The 16,392-nt window shown below is 43.9% G+C and overlaps 1 protein-coding gene and 1 long non-coding RNA gene across 9 annotated transcripts in view; one reads left to right on the top strand and one right to left on the bottom strand.

Annotated features, from left to right (window-relative positions):
• The window catches only part of LOC138736627 (SH2 domain-containing protein 3C-like), a 247,523-nt gene that overhangs the window by 151,919 nt on the left and 79,212 nt on the right, over nt 1–16,392 (bottom strand). For 4 of the 6 annotated variants that reach the window (XM_069886454.1, XM_069886434.1, XM_069886445.1 and 1 more), the window contains one exon: nt 13,966–14,043. In XM_069886454.1, coding sequence (XP_069742555.1) covers nt 13,966–14,043 — 78 coding nt within the window. Of the gene's footprint in view, nt 1–13,965; nt 14,198–14,500; nt 14,562–16,392 lie in introns of those variants that run through there. The other 2 variants (XM_069886466.1, XM_069886498.1) reach the window with 2 other exon arrangements.
• LOC138736665 (uncharacterized) overlaps nt 1–16,392 on the top strand; it is a 40,573-nt gene that overhangs the window by 11,496 nt on the left and 12,685 nt on the right. The window contains exon 1 of one of the 3 annotated variants that reach the window (XR_011340481.1): nt 4,318–4,404. The exons of the other annotated variants lie outside the window; for them this stretch is intronic. This is a non-coding gene — a long non-coding RNA (uncharacterized lncRNA). Of the gene's footprint in view, nt 1–4,317; nt 4,405–16,392 lie in introns of those variants that run through there. 3 annotated transcript variants of the gene reach the window in all.

A 16,392-nucleotide genomic window follows, 5' to 3' on the forward strand; every position in this document is an offset into this window, starting at 1 on the left:
GCAGTTGGATCTTCAGCAGCGTGGATTCGATGCTGTCGGCCTCTGCCATCTCGAGTACTTCGATGTTGGTGATGAAGTCGCTCCAATGAATGTTGAGGATGGAGCGGAGACAACGCTGATGGAAGCGTTCTAGGAGCCATAGGTGATGCCGGTAGAGGACCCATGATTCGGAGCCGAACAAGACTGTGGGTATGACAACGGCTCTGTAAACGCTAATCTTTGTGAGGTTTTTCATTTGGTTGTTTTTCCAGGCTCTTTTGTGTAGTCTTCCAAAGGCGCTATTTGCCTTGGCGAGTCTGTTGTCTATCTCGTTGTCGATCCTTGCATCCGATGAAATGATGCAGCCGAGATAGGTAAACTGGTTGACCGTTTTGAGTTTTGTGTGCCCGATGGAGATGTGGGGGGGCTGGTAGTCATGGTGGGGATTTGGCTGATGGAGGACCTCAGTTTTCTTCAGGCTGACTTCCAGGCCAAACATTTTGGCAGTTTCCGCAAAACAGGACGTCAAGCGCTGAAGAGCTGGCTCTGAATGGGCAACTAAAGCGGCATCGTCTGCAAAGAGTAGTTCACGGACAAGTTGCTCTTGTGTCTTGGTGTGAGCTTGCAGGTGCCTCAGATTGAAGAGACTGCCATCCGTGCAGTACCGGATGTAAACAGCGTCTTCATTGTTGAGGTCTTTCATGGCTTGTTTCAGCATCATGCTGAAGAAGATTGAAAAGAGGGTTGGTGCGAGAACGTAGCCTTGGTTCACGCCATTGTTAATGGAGAAGGGTTCAGAGAGCTCATTGCTGTATCTGATCCGACCTTGTTGGTTTTCATGCAGTTGGATAACCATGTTGAGGAACTTTGGGGGGCATCCGAGGCGCTCTAGTACTTGCCAAAGCCCTTTCCTACTCACGGTGTCGAAGGCTTTGGTGAGGTCAACAAAGGTGATGTAGAGTCCTTTGTTTTGTTCTCTGCACTTTTCTTGGAGCTGTCTGAGGGCAAAGACCATGTCAGTAGTTCCTCTGTTTGCGCGAAAGCCGCACTGTGATTCTGGGAGAACATTTTCGGCGACACTAGGTATTATTCTATTTAGGAGAATCCTAGCGAAAATTTTGCCTGCAATGGAGAGCAGCGTAATTCCCCTGTAGTTTGAGCAGTCTGATTTCTCGTCTTTGTTTTTGTACAGGGTGATGATGATGGCATCACGAAGGTCCTGAGGTAGCTTTCCTTGGTCCCAGCAGAGCTTGAAAAACTCATGCAGTTTGGCATGCAGAGTTTTGTCGCCAGCCTTCCAGATCTCTGGGGGGATTCCATCCATACCTGCTGCTTTGCCACTTTTCACATGTCATGTGAGCTTCTACTTAATCACACGATCCACTTCCCTTGGATGAGGAGAGCTCTTTTTTGCGACTCCCAAAATGAATGCATTAATTTGTGGTTCAAAGATTCTTTCTCTTATAAGCTCTTCTATGTTCTAGTATCTTTATTAGGATCTAGGGCACTGTAGAATCACCCAGCACAGTGGGTTAACTGATAGCTGGAATCAACGTGATGGCACAGAGGTAGAGTGGGGAAGAGTTATTTTTATGCAGAGAGAGGCAGGAACATGGAACTCTTTGTCTGCAAGGCTGGTGGAAATAGCAAGCATTAGAGCTTCTAAAAGAGAAGTAGAAAGGCATATGAACAGAAATAATTTGAGAGGCTAAGGGATAAAAGCTTGGGAGTAGGGAGTAGTTGATTATTCCACAAGGAGTGAGCTAGAACATGATGGGCCAAATGGCATTGTTCTGTGCCATCAAATTTTTATTTTGCAAGTAGAGAGCACTAAGTTCTTTGGAGTCCACTTAACTAGTGGCCTATCATCTACTCAACATCTACTCAATTGACAGGAAGGTGCAACAGCAAATGCACTTCCTGAGACGATTGAAGCGGGTAAGGCTACCGGCCACCATCATGTCACCCTTCTACAGGTGCTCTATCAAGAGAGTCTTGGCCAGCTGCATCACAGTGTGGTGCGGTTGCTGCAGAGAAATAGATTGGAGGTCAATCCACAGGGCCAGAAGAGTGACAGAGAGGATCACTGGAGTATCCCTCCCCCCCTCCCCCAATTAATGTGATCTACTGGGATCATTGCCTGAAGAGGGCGTGCAAAATCATTGAAGACCCCTTCCAACGGCACACAGCATCTTTCAACTGCTCGCATCAAGATGCATGAGTATCAGAGCCAGCACCACCAGACTGGGAAACTGTTTCTGCCCATGGGCAGTAAGAATGCTAAATTAAAGGAACTGCTCACACTAATCATTCCCAGACTTTCATATTCACAAAACAATATCAGTCTATATTTTTATATGAGCACCTGAATATATATGTTATGTCTGGTTGTGTGTTTGCATGTTTTGCACTGAGGACCTGAGAGCCCTGTTTTGTCAGGTTGTACTTGTAATCAGATGACAATTAACTTGACTTGATTCTATTCAAGCCCAGGAGGCTGATGGGGGACCGTTATAGTTTATAAAGTCATAGATTAAGTCGAGAGCCTAGAACTAGAGGGCAGAGATACAAGGTGAGAGGGAAATGTTTAAAAGGGATCTGAGGGGCATTTGTTTCACACAGAGGTATATGGACAAGCTCTCAGGAAATGATAAAAGTGGATACAAATGTTTAAAAGACATTTAGACATGTACATGGATAGGAAAGCTTTAGGGGGCTATGGGCTGATTCTAGATAAAAGGGATTGGCTTGGGTAAACAATTTGTTTGGTGCAGACAAGTTGGTTGAAGGGCCTGTTTCTATTGCTATAAAACTATGATTCTAATTAGCACCCGTTTCAGTAAAACTCCAATAGTCTACTACTCAATGATTCAGAATTCCCATTGGTTCAGCATTGAGCCCTCCTGACAATGTTCGTTGGGCTCTCTTTCGACCCATCACATCCAAGGTTCCAACTCTTCCTTTCCTCTCACTAGGACCCTGATCCCTACACGTCTTTTCTAATCACTGGGATCATGGTTCCTGCTGTGGCTTCTCACTCACTGATGCCCAGGTTCTGCAATTCTTCTCACTCAGCCAGGTCCCAGGACCCTTCCCAATCAGTGGAGCTGTAGCTTGCATGCTCCCATTCATCTGGGTCAGTGGAAAAGTTATTATCCAACTGTGTAACATCTAATTTTAAAAATGAAATAAAGGAATGTGGCAATATAAGTAGAAGTAGCATCCAATTGTCTGGAAAATCAACCAATATGACACCACCAAAATTATGGAGTTTTACTGTTTCTTTCTTATCTCTGCATAACTTTTGAGGTGTACTGCCTTGTGTGACAGGGATACCACACAATAACTGATACCTGTCAATCTCAGTGGCCACCAAGGAAATGAGGGTGGTTCGAAGAAGTTGCCTCTTTATGCATCCTTCCTTCCACAGCAACCCCAGTAGGAGACTTGCCCTGGATAATAATTCTCCAACGCAGTAAGAAAAATGGCAACTTTGCAAACAGGGATAGGACATCATCAGATATTGCTTTGCATTTTTTCATGTTGAACTTTCAACATGATTAGCAGTAAAATGGCACATACTTTCAGGATAGAGAGCTGGCCTGCTTCTATCCCATTTCTGGCATGCTGAAGGATTGAGAGAGTCTTAGATAGAGGGGGGTTGGGATTCTTTGTGAGAAGAAGGGTGTTCAAAAATAGGCCACATGCAATTTGGTCTGTTTCATTTCCCAGATCTTCAACCCAACTCAAGTCTAATTTCTCTAGAGGACATAGTAGCACTGAGTTAGCACCAGGAAAATAGAACCCTTCCCCCTCCACTAGACTCCTACAGCAGTTTTGACCTTGGTTTTTAAAAAATCTACCCAAAGCTAACAAAACCTGAGCAATTTCTATGGCTTCTGAAAGCTCGTTTTAGCATTTACTGCTGGATAACAAACCAATGTTCAAAGGATTTTAGGTAACAATGAGTGGAAGTGCAAAAATGTAAAGTTCATACTGATTGTTGTCATCAAACACTGAAATATAGATACAGTACAGACACAATGTCCCCCAGCAGCAAAGGCCAAATTATGAGAAACCAACCTGCAATTTTAACCTTAATTCACCTCTGTGATCTCTACTGTGATCTGCACTAGGCTGGATATAAGGTGAAGGTTGAACTCAGTGTGATGCATCCTGCAGTTGAAGAGTGTGCCAATGTCTCACACTCCAAGTTCACAAGAAAGGGGAAAGTAGTTGAGAGCTTTGGTGCCTTTAGAAATATAGCACAAGAGTGGTCAGTTTCTTTAAGAAATAAAAAAATTGAAGGGAAATGTGTTTTTCTCTCTCACAGGAAATAAAATTTGCTCCGTTGTTGATTTCTTCTGTTGAAACTCATAAGAATAGAGTCAACCACAGTTTCACCCACAGCCTCATAGTTCTTGAGTAAGTGTTCAGGCCATCTCCTTGACTTTTTGTATTGTAAGTCTAGATTTAACACTATCCATAAACTATTTATTTTGCTGGGATTTATCAAAGACAGTAAAATTAACATTCTTGGCAAGACACTTTCTTGATTCCAAAACCTCAAGAACTATTTTAATCCATGTAATAGAGAAGCCAGAGAGTGGTGGTAGATGATTGCTTCTCCAACTGGTGGCCTGTGACTATTGCCTCAGGGATTGGTCCTAGGACCATTACTGTTCGTCATCTTTATCAATGGTCTGGATGATAATGTGGTAAATCGGATCAGCAAGTTTTCAGATGATACTAAGACTGGAGGCCTTGTGGATAATGATAAAGGCTTTCAAAGTTTTCCAATGGATCTGGACCAGATGGAAAAATGGGCTGAAAAATTATGGATGGAATTTAATGCAGACAAGTGTAAGGTGTAGCAATTGGGATGAACAACCAAGAAAGGACCTACATGCTAAATGGTTAGGGCATTGTAGAGTGTGATAGAACAGAAGGATCTGGGAATACAGATAGATAATTCCCTGAAACCATGTAAGATCTCTCCCATCGTAGGTCGATAGAACTGTAAAGAGAGCTTTTGACATAATGCCCTTTATAAATCAAAGTAATGAATATAGGAATGTTATGGTAAAGTTGTATAAGACATTGATGTCACCAAATGTAGAGTATTGTGTTCAGTTTTGGTCACCTAACTACATGAAAGATATCAATAAGATTGAAAGAATGCAGAGAGATTTACTAAGATGTTGCTTGGACTTCAGGAACTGAGTTACAGTGAAAGGTTTAACAGGTTAGGACTTTCCTGGAGCATATAAGAATTAGGAGAGATTTGATAGTGGTATTTAAAATTATGAGGGGTATGAACAGAGTAAATCTAGGTAGGCTTTTACCACTGAGGGTAGGTGAGATACAAACCAGAGGTCATGGGTTAAGGGTAAAAGCAGAAAAGTTTAGGGGGAACATTAAAGGCAACTTTATACAGATAGTAGTGGGAGTGTGCAATGACCTGCCAGCTGGAATGGCGAATGCAGGCTCAATTTTAACATTTAAGAAGAATTTGGACATATACATGGATGGGACAGGTATGGACAGTTATGGACTGGATGAAGGTCGGGGAACGAGGCAGAATAATAGTTTGGCACAAACTAAAAGGGCCAAGTTTCTGTGTTCTAATGTTCTATGGTTCTCTGAGGGCCTTTAGTTATTGGAGTTTTGAAAAATGAGAGATGACATTATTGTAACATAAAATTCTGAAGAGAATTAATATTGTAAGTGGTGAGAGTACCTTTTACTTAAAGAGAAAGAGAGAGCAATGGGATATAGTTTCTGAATAACATGAAACCCTCTTCAGATGTAGATAAGGATAATATCTTCTCTCAGAGGATAATGAGGCTAAGATGGGTCAGCCGTTATAGTATGGAATGTTTACTTGGTATCCTATTGGTTAAACCTGGGAAAGAGATAATGATGAATTGCACCAAGAAAAAGAATAAAACTAAATATTGCAGTTGATACATTAGTCCAGCTGACAATGCAACTTGAAGCCACTTAAAGACCAAGCAATCTGCATTGTATAGATTGTCAATAAAATTTGGAGTCGGTTGGTATAGTATTGACAACTCTATCCCAGATGCTGCAGGCTTTGTATTGATTTTTACAACTATCTGTGGTTTCTCTTTGCTGCAAGACCTGTCCAGCTGATAAGTAGCTATGCCAAAGAGCAGCTTCAGATTGTTGTGTATTAGAACTAGTTACATTTAGAATTTAGTTTCTGAGAATTAGGTATGTAAGGTAAGGAAAGATAACTACCCCTACAGAAATCAGGCCTCAGTTTTTTAAATTTTTTTGTCACATGTTTACAAGCCTAGCTACAATAAAGCCTCCCAGTTGGTCAGGGTTATATGGTCTTTGCAAAGTGCACCATCAATAACTCCAAAAAACTGGAAGTTATGCAAAACTGACAAGCTTTTATTCACAATAGAATAGAGGCACATCCATGCTGGTTAACTGTCCTTAGCTGGGGAGGGGGCTGTGAGTGGAGCCACACGAACAGCCAGCTAATGAGTATGCCCCAACAGATAAATACACAGATAGTGGTTTACCACATTCACCCCTTGTTTTTAAAGAGTCCGGTGGAGTGAAGTGCATTTGATACAATCACAAGTTCAGATTCTCAGGTGGTCTGATTTGCCGCTGCGATCATCGTAGTACTGGCTATGACTGTCTGGACTGTCTGGGGTGCCTGTATGCAGTCGTCAGTTTTGGCTTGGTGAGTGCGCAGCGTTGAGTCTGGCATGCTATCCATTGGGGCTGGGGTAACATGCTATGGCCCTGGTGCATTGTGGATGGCAAGAGGTGAAAGGGATGCAGGGTGATCGAATGGTTTTCAGAGCCCCGAGAGCACTAGATCCCTAAAAGAGACTGTATCTTCGTGCCCATCAGGTACACCACATTGGTTTATTGAGGATTGGGGTGGAGGAAATGGACTCTTTTGGCTAGTGGATCAAACTTATGACTCTTCATGTGTTTCCATGCCAGCAGCGTAGTCCCTGTAGTGGACTTCCTAGGAAATGAAAATATTTGTTCATGTGATGTAACATTGGTGGTAGTACATAGGAGTGATCTTATCAAGTGGAGTGCCTCAGGGAGAGCTTCTTACCATCGGGAGACAGGAAAGCCTATAGACCGCAGGGAAAGCCAAACAGGGTGAAGAGACTGCGTAGAGCCCTTATGACTGTGGCAGCTCTTATGTCTGGATAGGGGATGGCGAAAGGAAAATGCGAGTACATACCAATGACATTGAGGAAGTGCACATTGTGGTGGAAGGAGGGGAGGGGTCCTTTGAAATTGATTCTCATTTGTTCAAAGGGGCAGGTGGCCTTAATCAACTGCATTCTGTCTGGCTGACAGAAGTGCAGTTTTTGGTCATCAACCTGATTTCCTCAGTGGAGTAGGACAGATTGGGAGCCTTGACAAAATTGCTCCAGGGTAGCAAGCGGTCATCTTGTGCGCTGCTACAGGTTCTGCAGGATAGAGCATCTGGAGGGTCATTGTGTTTCCCAGGCCAGTATAAGATATCAAATTCTCCACCTCAATATTTTGTCGTTTTTGATTTTACCTTGCTGCTAGTTATTGAACTTGAACGCAACTGCATGTAGGTTGATTAGCAAGGTAAATCGTTTGCCGGCCAGGCAGCGCCTCCAGTATTGTACCATCTTGACAATAGCTTGGGCCTCCTTTTTGAAAGAGAAGTGCCAAATTTTGGGGCCCTGGAGGAAACGAAAGTGACAGGTCTGCCTGCCTGGTTAAGTGTGGCTGCCAGGGCGAAGTTGATAGCATCGCTTTCCACCTGGAATGGGGTGGATTCATCCACGTCGTGCATTGTAGCCTTGGCAATGTCTGCTTTGATGCAGCTGAAGGCTGCACGGGCCTCTGTTGTTTGGGGAAAAGAGGTGGATTTGATGAGGGGCGAGCCTTGTCTGCATAGATGGGAACCCACTGGGCATAGTAAGAGGCTTTAAGGCTGTGGGGGAGGGCGAGTTCCAAAAGTGGGCCCAATGACTCTGTTCTCAATGATAAAGTCAAGAATGGCAAGGCAGGTTGCGCAAAATATGCATTTATCTTTATTGTACGTAAGGTTGAGGAGTCTGGCAGACTGTAGGACTGCAGGTCATGGCTGTAGATAGTGACATTGTCCAGATACAAGAATGTGCCCTACAGTTCATACTATCTACCATGTGGTCCATTTTCTGCTGTAAGTCTGAAACTCCGTCGGTGATGCTGAAGGGGTTCATCAGGAAATGACTGAGGGGGCCATCTACCTCAAAACCAGTATATTGATGGTCCTCTGGGCAGATGGGGAGCTGATTTTAGCTCGAGGATGGAGAATACCTGATATTGCATGATTTGGTTCATCGTGTCAGACATACGGGGAAGGGGTTACACATCCAGATGTGTGTATCTATTAATGGTCTGACTGTAGTCGATAACCATTTTGCTTTTCTCCCCATTCCTCACCAGCACCATCTGGCTCTCCACGGGCTGATGCTGGTTCAATGATCCCCTTGTTGAATAGCCGCTGCACCTCTGTCTAAATAGAGGTCCTGTACCCATCATTGTACTGTCTACTTTTGATGATAACAGGTTTACAGTCAGAGGAGAGGTTGGCAATCAGCGGCGGAGGAGGTGACTTTGAGGGTAGAGAGTACGCAGGTTGTGTGCGCTGGCTGGTTAGGTTATTGGCTGGAGGCAGTATGGGGAATAGTTGATGGGCAGTTGCAGTAGAGCATAGTGGGAAGTTTAAAAAGTGTTGGTTACAGATGGAGCAGGGGATGGGACCCATTGAACTCCATCATCATGCTTTTAAGGTGACATTGAAAGTCCAGTCCCAGTAGCACAGCAGCACATAGCTGCAACATCACTAGGAATTTGAAGTCTTTGTAGTCCGTACCTGCATGGACAGGGTCACTGCGCAGTAGCTGCAGACATTGGCCGTATCGGATTTTGAGGCCAAGGAGACCTTTTGCCTTTCTGGCCTTACCATGAAGGAGTAGCACTGTTCCGTGAAGGTGTGTGTGTTCGGATGGGAGATGGTGACCCCCCACGGCTTGCACACAGTGCTGCTGGGTCTCGACGATGGTGCCTAAGATGGCTTCCCTCACAATTTGTATGCAGTGCTGCTGGGTCTCGAAGATGGGCCTCCGTGGTCTGCACGCGATGCTGCTGGGTAGGGGTGGTTTCTTTTGCTGGGCAGCGTTTCCTCAGGTGCTTGCATAGGCTGCAGAAGTAGCACTTTGGGTGCTCATGGAGCACTATGGCTTTGGTCAGGTTGCTGACGGTCATGGCGATGGTGGCGTTTAGCATTCGCGAGTATGGCTGCTGTGGTCGGATTGTTGGTGGGATATAACGGTGGCAGCGAGTCCCAAGTTGGCGACACCTGGGGGTACCACAAGGTGGCCTCATTGTCAACCAAGTAGGCCTCCATATTCTACATCTCCAGTGTGCCTGCCAATTCAACTGACCTCCACAAGTTGAGCTCACCTTGCTCTAACAGTCACAGGGTTAAAGCTCTACTAAATGTACTATAGTGGCATCTTAGCTGCACCACTGTGCTGCACTTGGATTAATAATACATAGAAATAAAAACTCAGATACAGACCACGCAAAGATTTTAATCCTTAAATGCTCTTCTTGATCTTATTTATTCTACTTTCATTTGACAATCTTTCTAAAAAACTCTTCATAAATGTCAACATGGTTCATCTACAGCAGCTCCCTTTGTGGCCTTGTCTACATCAGAAAGACTAGACCCAGATTGGGAGATCGTTTCACTGAGCACCTTTGCTCTGTCCACATCAATAACAAGGATCTTCCAGTGGCCAACTATCTCAGTTCTGCGTCCCACTCCAGCTCGCCACCTCCTTGGATGTCTGTCCATGGCTTCATGCACTGCCAAACCAAGGCCACCCTTGAGCATTCTCCAACCAGATGGCATTAACATTGACTTCTTTCAGTTTCTGCTAGACTACTCCCCATTCTCCTTCTCTTCCCTATCTCTCTGTCTTCTTTCCTCCAGCTCTCCACCTCCTTTCCTCTCCATTCACAGTCATCCCCTCCCCCTGTTTGCTGGTGTTTCCTCCCTCCCTTATCCACCTATTACCTCATGCCTGGGCGTCTGTGCTCCTCCCCTGCTCCTTCTCCCCCCCCCCCATAATTTTATTCAGGAGCCTGCCTACATTTTGCTCATATCTTAAAGAAAGATTCACATCCAAAACATCGGAATGTATCTTTATCTTTGGTATATAAAGTACTCTGTTTGACCTGCTGACTTTCTCCAGCATAATGTTTTTACTATGGTCCCTGTTCAATTGCCCTCCCTAACAGGGGATTCAACTCTCTATACCCTATGTATAGATTGTTTTCTATTGTTTTCAGTCTTTTTTTTTTATTGTTTTAAACCTATGCTCCTGATGCTGGATGACCAGTCTGCTTTCTCTGTATCCCATGCAGAGAGTAAGGACCATTAAGAAAGTGGCCAAAGTTGTTCTTGCAATGCAGCTGGGTCAAAAGAAATTGTACAATTGAGAAGTTAATTTCATCCCTAGTCTATTGTCTTCTTTATTTCAAACAACCCATTGAATCCATTATCATGAAAACAGCTCATTTTTTTTTCAAGCAGCTGCTTGTCTCCCAAGTCCTATGGTTAGAACATAGAACACTACAGCACAGTACAGGCCCTTTGGCCCTTGATGTCGTGCCGACCCATACATTCCTTAAAAAAAATAGTAAACCTTCCCTATCCCATACCCTCAATTATTCTTTCATCCAAGTGCCTGTCTAAGAGTCTCTTCAGTGCTACCAATGTTTCAGCCTCCACCACCATCCTGGCAAGGTATTCCAGGCACCCACAACACTCTGTATAAAAAGACTTAACCCTGATGTCTCCCCTTAACTCCCTCCATTAACTCTATATTGTACATATGTCCTCTGGTGTTTGCTGTCCCTGCCCTGGGAAACAGATGCTGACTCTTATAATCTTGTAGACCTCTGTCAAGTCTCTTCTCATCCTTCTACGCTCTAAATAGAAAAGTCCCAGTTCTGCTAACCTTGCTTCATAAAACTTGTTTCCTAATCTAGGCAACAGCCTGGTAAATCTCCTCTGCACCCTCTCCATAGCTTCCACATCCTTCCTATAATGAGGTGACCAGAACTGAACACAATACTCTAAGGGTGGTCTTACCAGAGATTTGTAGAGTTGCAATATGACCTCCATCCTCCTGAACTCAATCCCCCTATTAATGAAGCCCAGCATCCCATAGGCCTTCTTAACTATCCTATCAACCTTTGCGGGACCTTATATGGATTAGAACCCCAAGGTCCCTCTGCTTTTAAATAACCTACCATTAGTCCTGCACTCAGCCTTCTGGTTTTTCCTTCCAAAATGGATCACCTCACACTTACCCGGATTGAAATCCATCTGACACTTTTCTACCCAACTCTGCATCCTGTCTATATCCTCTCGTAACCTTCGACAATCTTCAGCTCCATTCACAACTCCTCCAACCTTCGTGTCATCTGCACATTTACTGAGCCATCTTTCCACCTCTTCATCCAAGCCATTGATAAAAAAAAAATCACAAAGAGTAGGGATCCTAGAACAGATCCTTGCAACACTTCACTATAGTCACTGACCTCCAGGCAAAATACTTTCCTTCCAATACTACTCTCTGCTTTCTTCCTGTAAGCCAATTTTTTATCCACACAGGCAAGGTTCCACTGATCCTGTGCCTCATGACTTTTTGGATGAGTCTCCTGTAGGGGACCTTGTCGAGTGCCTTGTTAAAATCCGTGTAGACAACATCTACCACCCTACCCTCATCAATTTCTTTTGTTACCTCAAAAAACTCAATTAGGCTCATGGAGCATGACCTTCCTTTCACAAAGCTATGTTGACTGTCCTCGAGTAGACTTTACTTCTCTAAATGCTCATAGATCCTATCCTTAAGAATCCTCTTCAATAGTTTGCAAACCACTATTGTAAGACTCACTGGTCTATAATTCCCAAGATTCTCCCTATTACCTTATGTAAACAAGGAGACTATATTTGCCATTCTCCAATCCTCTGCCAGCTCCCCTGTGGCCAAAGATGAATCAAATATCATAGCTACTGCCCCAGCTATCTCTTCCTTCACTTCCCACAGCAACCTGGGGTATATTGCGTTCGGCAATATATAAAAAGTATAGAATGCTGGAAGAACTCAGCAGATCAGGCATCATCTATGGGGAGAGAAGTAGTTACTATTACAGGTCCAGAATCTTTGATCAGAACTGGGAAAGACAAACTAGTTAGGGTTGGTGGTGGAGAAGGTGGGTGCAGGTGTGTGCAGACAAAGGGAATTTTATGGTTACCAATCAATGCCTTTGGACATTTTTCTTCATGAAAGACTTTATGTAATTGCAGGTTTGCCACCTTAAATATCCTCCTGGGGTCAGTTGAGGGGAATGTGGGGTCATTGTTTGGTTTTATCTTTTAATGAAACAGAAGGCCACTCAGATCAGGCTCATGCCAGCTCTCAAAAGAGTAATCACATCTCCCCAGCTCCTGTACCCTCCAACTTATTCTCTCCCATCAACTCCCTTGCAGTTTATCTCCCACTTAGCTACACGAACAAATAATTTACAGTAGCCAATTGGGAGAAAGGAGGAAACTGGAGTGCCCAGTCAAGGGACAGCACAGTTAGCTTAACAGTTAGTGCAACACTGCTAATGCTCAAACAACCAGGTATAAAATCCCATGCTGTCTGTAAGGAGTTTGTATGTTCTCCCCATGTCTGCATGGGTTCCTCTGGATACTCTGGTTTCTTCCCACCCTTCAAAACATACCAGGGTTGTAGCTCAATTGCGTGTAATTGGGTGGCACAGGCTTGTGGGCAAAAGGGCCTGTTACCATGCTGTATGTCTAAATTTAAAATCCACATAGGCAGCACACCTGACATCAGGGATTTGAACCGGTTCTCTGTGAAATAGCAGAGTTACCTGCTGAGCTACAGTGCTGCACTTTTTTTATTTACTTCAAGGTGCTTCCTGGTGAGGGAAGTGAAGTTGTGGAAAATTTAAAGGCCTGGAAGGAGGAATTGGTCAATTAGAAAAAAAACTGCTCAATTATAGCCAAATGTACTTTCAATATGATTATAATCTCATGCAGCTTGTACTGAAAAAGAAACAGGCAATTAATATCTTCTCGTCTTTACTGATACAGTATTCAGAAATAGGCTCAATTATTACTGATGCATTTTAAAGTACAATTCAACCATTGTAAAAACATCTTCTATATATTATCTCAACATAAAACTATTGATACATTGTAATAACACTAAATAGTGCTGTGAGGCCCAAATGTTTTCAATTACCATTTGACCACAAAAATATACGCCATTTTAAAGTTATCTTTACATTCTACTTTACTACTTCATCATGTCAAAGCTGATTCATTTGACAGTAATATTTCAGAGATAAGAAATGAGTTTTCTATTCAGAAGAATTGTCAAATAGTACTCTGTTATGTTGGAATGTTTTTCATTTTAAAATACTACTGCCTCCCCATCCCCATCATTCTAATGTTAACACATACAGATGCAAAGTAAGCTCTCTTCTACATACTATTCTTACCTCATTCTCTCTTCCTCACACAGAAATACAAATGCTCTCTTTTGTTGATACCTATCACAAACATCCCCAATCTCACATACTTTATTGCTTCTCACACAAACATACTCACAACCCAGTCTCCCAGCAGTATGTCTCTATTCCCCCCCCCCCCCTCTTTCTTTATCACAGAACCACACAGTACGCAAAGGTTCCAAAAATTATCTTGAAGACTTAATGAAGAGGCAATGGCCACACTCAACTTCCGTTAAAATATCTTTCCCTTTAAGCTTTCTGACAGTTAACTATTGCACCAGAGCTCGAGGCATTTATCTCCACAACTTTGCTTTTCTTAGCTTCATTGTAAAGTTGATAGTTGTGACTTACTCAGTTTCTTCAAACTCATGTTGGCTCCGGTTAGAGGTTTTCTCTCACTTGAAAAGGCAGTGAAGGTCGGTAGGTGTACTGTTATGAAGAGAAAAGAAACACTCTTCTGTTAGCCAGAGACCTTCATACTTTTACAACATCTACATTGCATTAACAGCAGCTCCCCTTCTGCCTATTGCATTGAATCACTTCCTGAGAGCTGTCAAATGCCTTGCTGCTTTTGTGAACAACAAGGTCAATTTCAGCTTCTGATAGTATTTTTAATGTAACGTTTGTGAACTCTTTTCTGAACTCTCAGTTTCATGCTTACTGAGTGTGTCATCTGTCTTTGCTATGTGAATGCAGTTGGCTGCTAATGGTTTGTCTCTGACAGTTAGCCAAGGCATGTGATTTCATTAAATTTCTCTGAGGAGATTCTCTTTAACTCATTGGAAGCTGTGGGTTGGGTTTTATTTATTTTTATGCTTGCCAAGATAAAAAGATAATATAGTAATCTGCTTAACTCAGTCACAGCATTTTTAACAACATTGTATACCTGATAGATTTTCTTTGTTATTTGTGACTTAGTGACATTACAATCATGACAAGTATATTTGTTCTGTCCATTTTGTATGAGTGATATTGTTATCACACCTGTGTGATTTGCTGTGGTCACAATGCATTGGTGACAAGGTAAATGTAAATGTGACAAGAAGTCTTGCTGTGAATGTTAGTGGCATCATAAACAAGCCAGGAAGATTTTTCTGTCTGCTGTTTGTTCGTGACATCTTAAAAACACTAGCAAGATTTGCTCTGCTTGGAAGAGATCCAAGATAGCACCAAGAGGCTTGTAGGGTGATGCAAGAGATGCCTGAGGAAAAGAAAGTAAAGATACAAGAAGATTCCCCCAAAATAAAAAGACCCCAGAAAGAAGGAAGACCATCAAGAATATGAATAGAAGAAAGAGTGAGAAGGGAAAGAAAAAAGATGGGGAAAAAGAATGAAGAGACAGGTTGGAGGAAGAGACTCACTGCGTAGTGGAGGTGGAGAGGCTGACCCAGGGCCTAGTGGGACGTCGGTGGCGGTAGTAGCAACAACAGAGCCCCAAAGCTTCCTGAGGAAATGGAACTCGCCTGGAGGGAGAGACAGGATGGTCCCGATAAGGTTGGATCTCAAGGGGGCCAGGGGAAGGATGCAACTGAAGCGACGAGAGCAGTGTCGGGTGTGGGAGACACGGAGGAGTTGCAGAGGCTTAATCGAGGAGGAGCTGATGGCGACACGGGTGATGATGGGAGTGCTGTTGGGTGTGGACGGTTCGGGGATCCAAGGTCGGGGGAACCTAACTCAGGAGAATCAGACCGCGACATAGGCGGCGACAGGAGCACTGTTGGGCACAGGAGAGTCGGGTACCTGAGATGAGGGAGTCATGTAGAGGAGTGGACGATGACGCGGGCAGACACAGGAGCGCTGTCGAGTGCAGGAGAGTCAGGGACCCGAGGTTGGGGGAGCCAAGTCGAAGTGGAGTCAGCGACGGAGAGAAAGACCCCGTGGGCTGGAAGAAAAAGTAAAGTCCTAGAAAGGCCACTCCAACCGGCGGGCAGGAAGAGGTTGGGTCCGAGGCATTGGAGGGCATTCGAGTTGTCGGACCTGGAGGACTCCAGGAGCAGTGTGGCCAGAAGGGATTAGGCAGAAAAAGTGTGGCAGGATGGCCTGGAGTCGGAAAGCAAGGTGGAGGAGTTGGAAAGTGAGGAGGAGGAGGAGAAGGAAGAGGAAGAACAAGGGAGTAAAAGAAGGACATTACAGGGAGAGAAAGGTGATACCTTTTGCCAGAGAGATACTGGAGGCCATTGGGCAGATAAAAAGAGCTTTGAAGGCACTGGTGGCAGGGCAAGGGACAATCAAAGAAAGCCTGGAAAACTTGACAGAAAAGGTATCTGAAATGGAAGAGAGAATTGAGAGAGTGGAAGAAAGATTGGATAAGAGAGAGAGTGAAATGGATGCATGGGAAAGAGATAGGATAAAAATGTGGGAGAAGATAGATAACATCAGTAGGAGGAGTATGTTCAAAAAATGTGGGGGTGAAGGAGGGTAAGGAGGGGAGAGACATGGTGGAGTTCCTGAAAAAGTGGATCCCGGATACACTGGGGAGGGAAGATATTGGAAATAATCTAAGAATAGAATGGGGACACCAGTCTCTCGCTAAACCCCCCCCCCCACCCCCATCTGGGGCCAAACCAGCGGCCATGATCTATTCTAGTTTTTCGCTATCAGGTTAGAGAGAGGATTTTACTGGTGGTGATGGTGCAAAGACTGGGGCAGGATCCAGAGGAATATGAGGGGGGAAAATGTTTTATTCTATCTGGTCATAAGTGCGGTGCTATTGAAATGCAGGAGGGAATCTGACCTGATTAAAAAGAGCCTTAAACAAAAAGGAATCAAGTTTACCCT

Source organism: Narcine bancroftii, chromosome 1 (assembly GCF_036971445.1).
Source record: "Narcine bancroftii isolate sNarBan1 chromosome 1, sNarBan1.hap1, whole genome shotgun sequence".
Taxonomy (NCBI): domain Eukaryota; kingdom Metazoa; phylum Chordata; class Chondrichthyes; order Torpediniformes; family Narcinidae; genus Narcine; species Narcine bancroftii.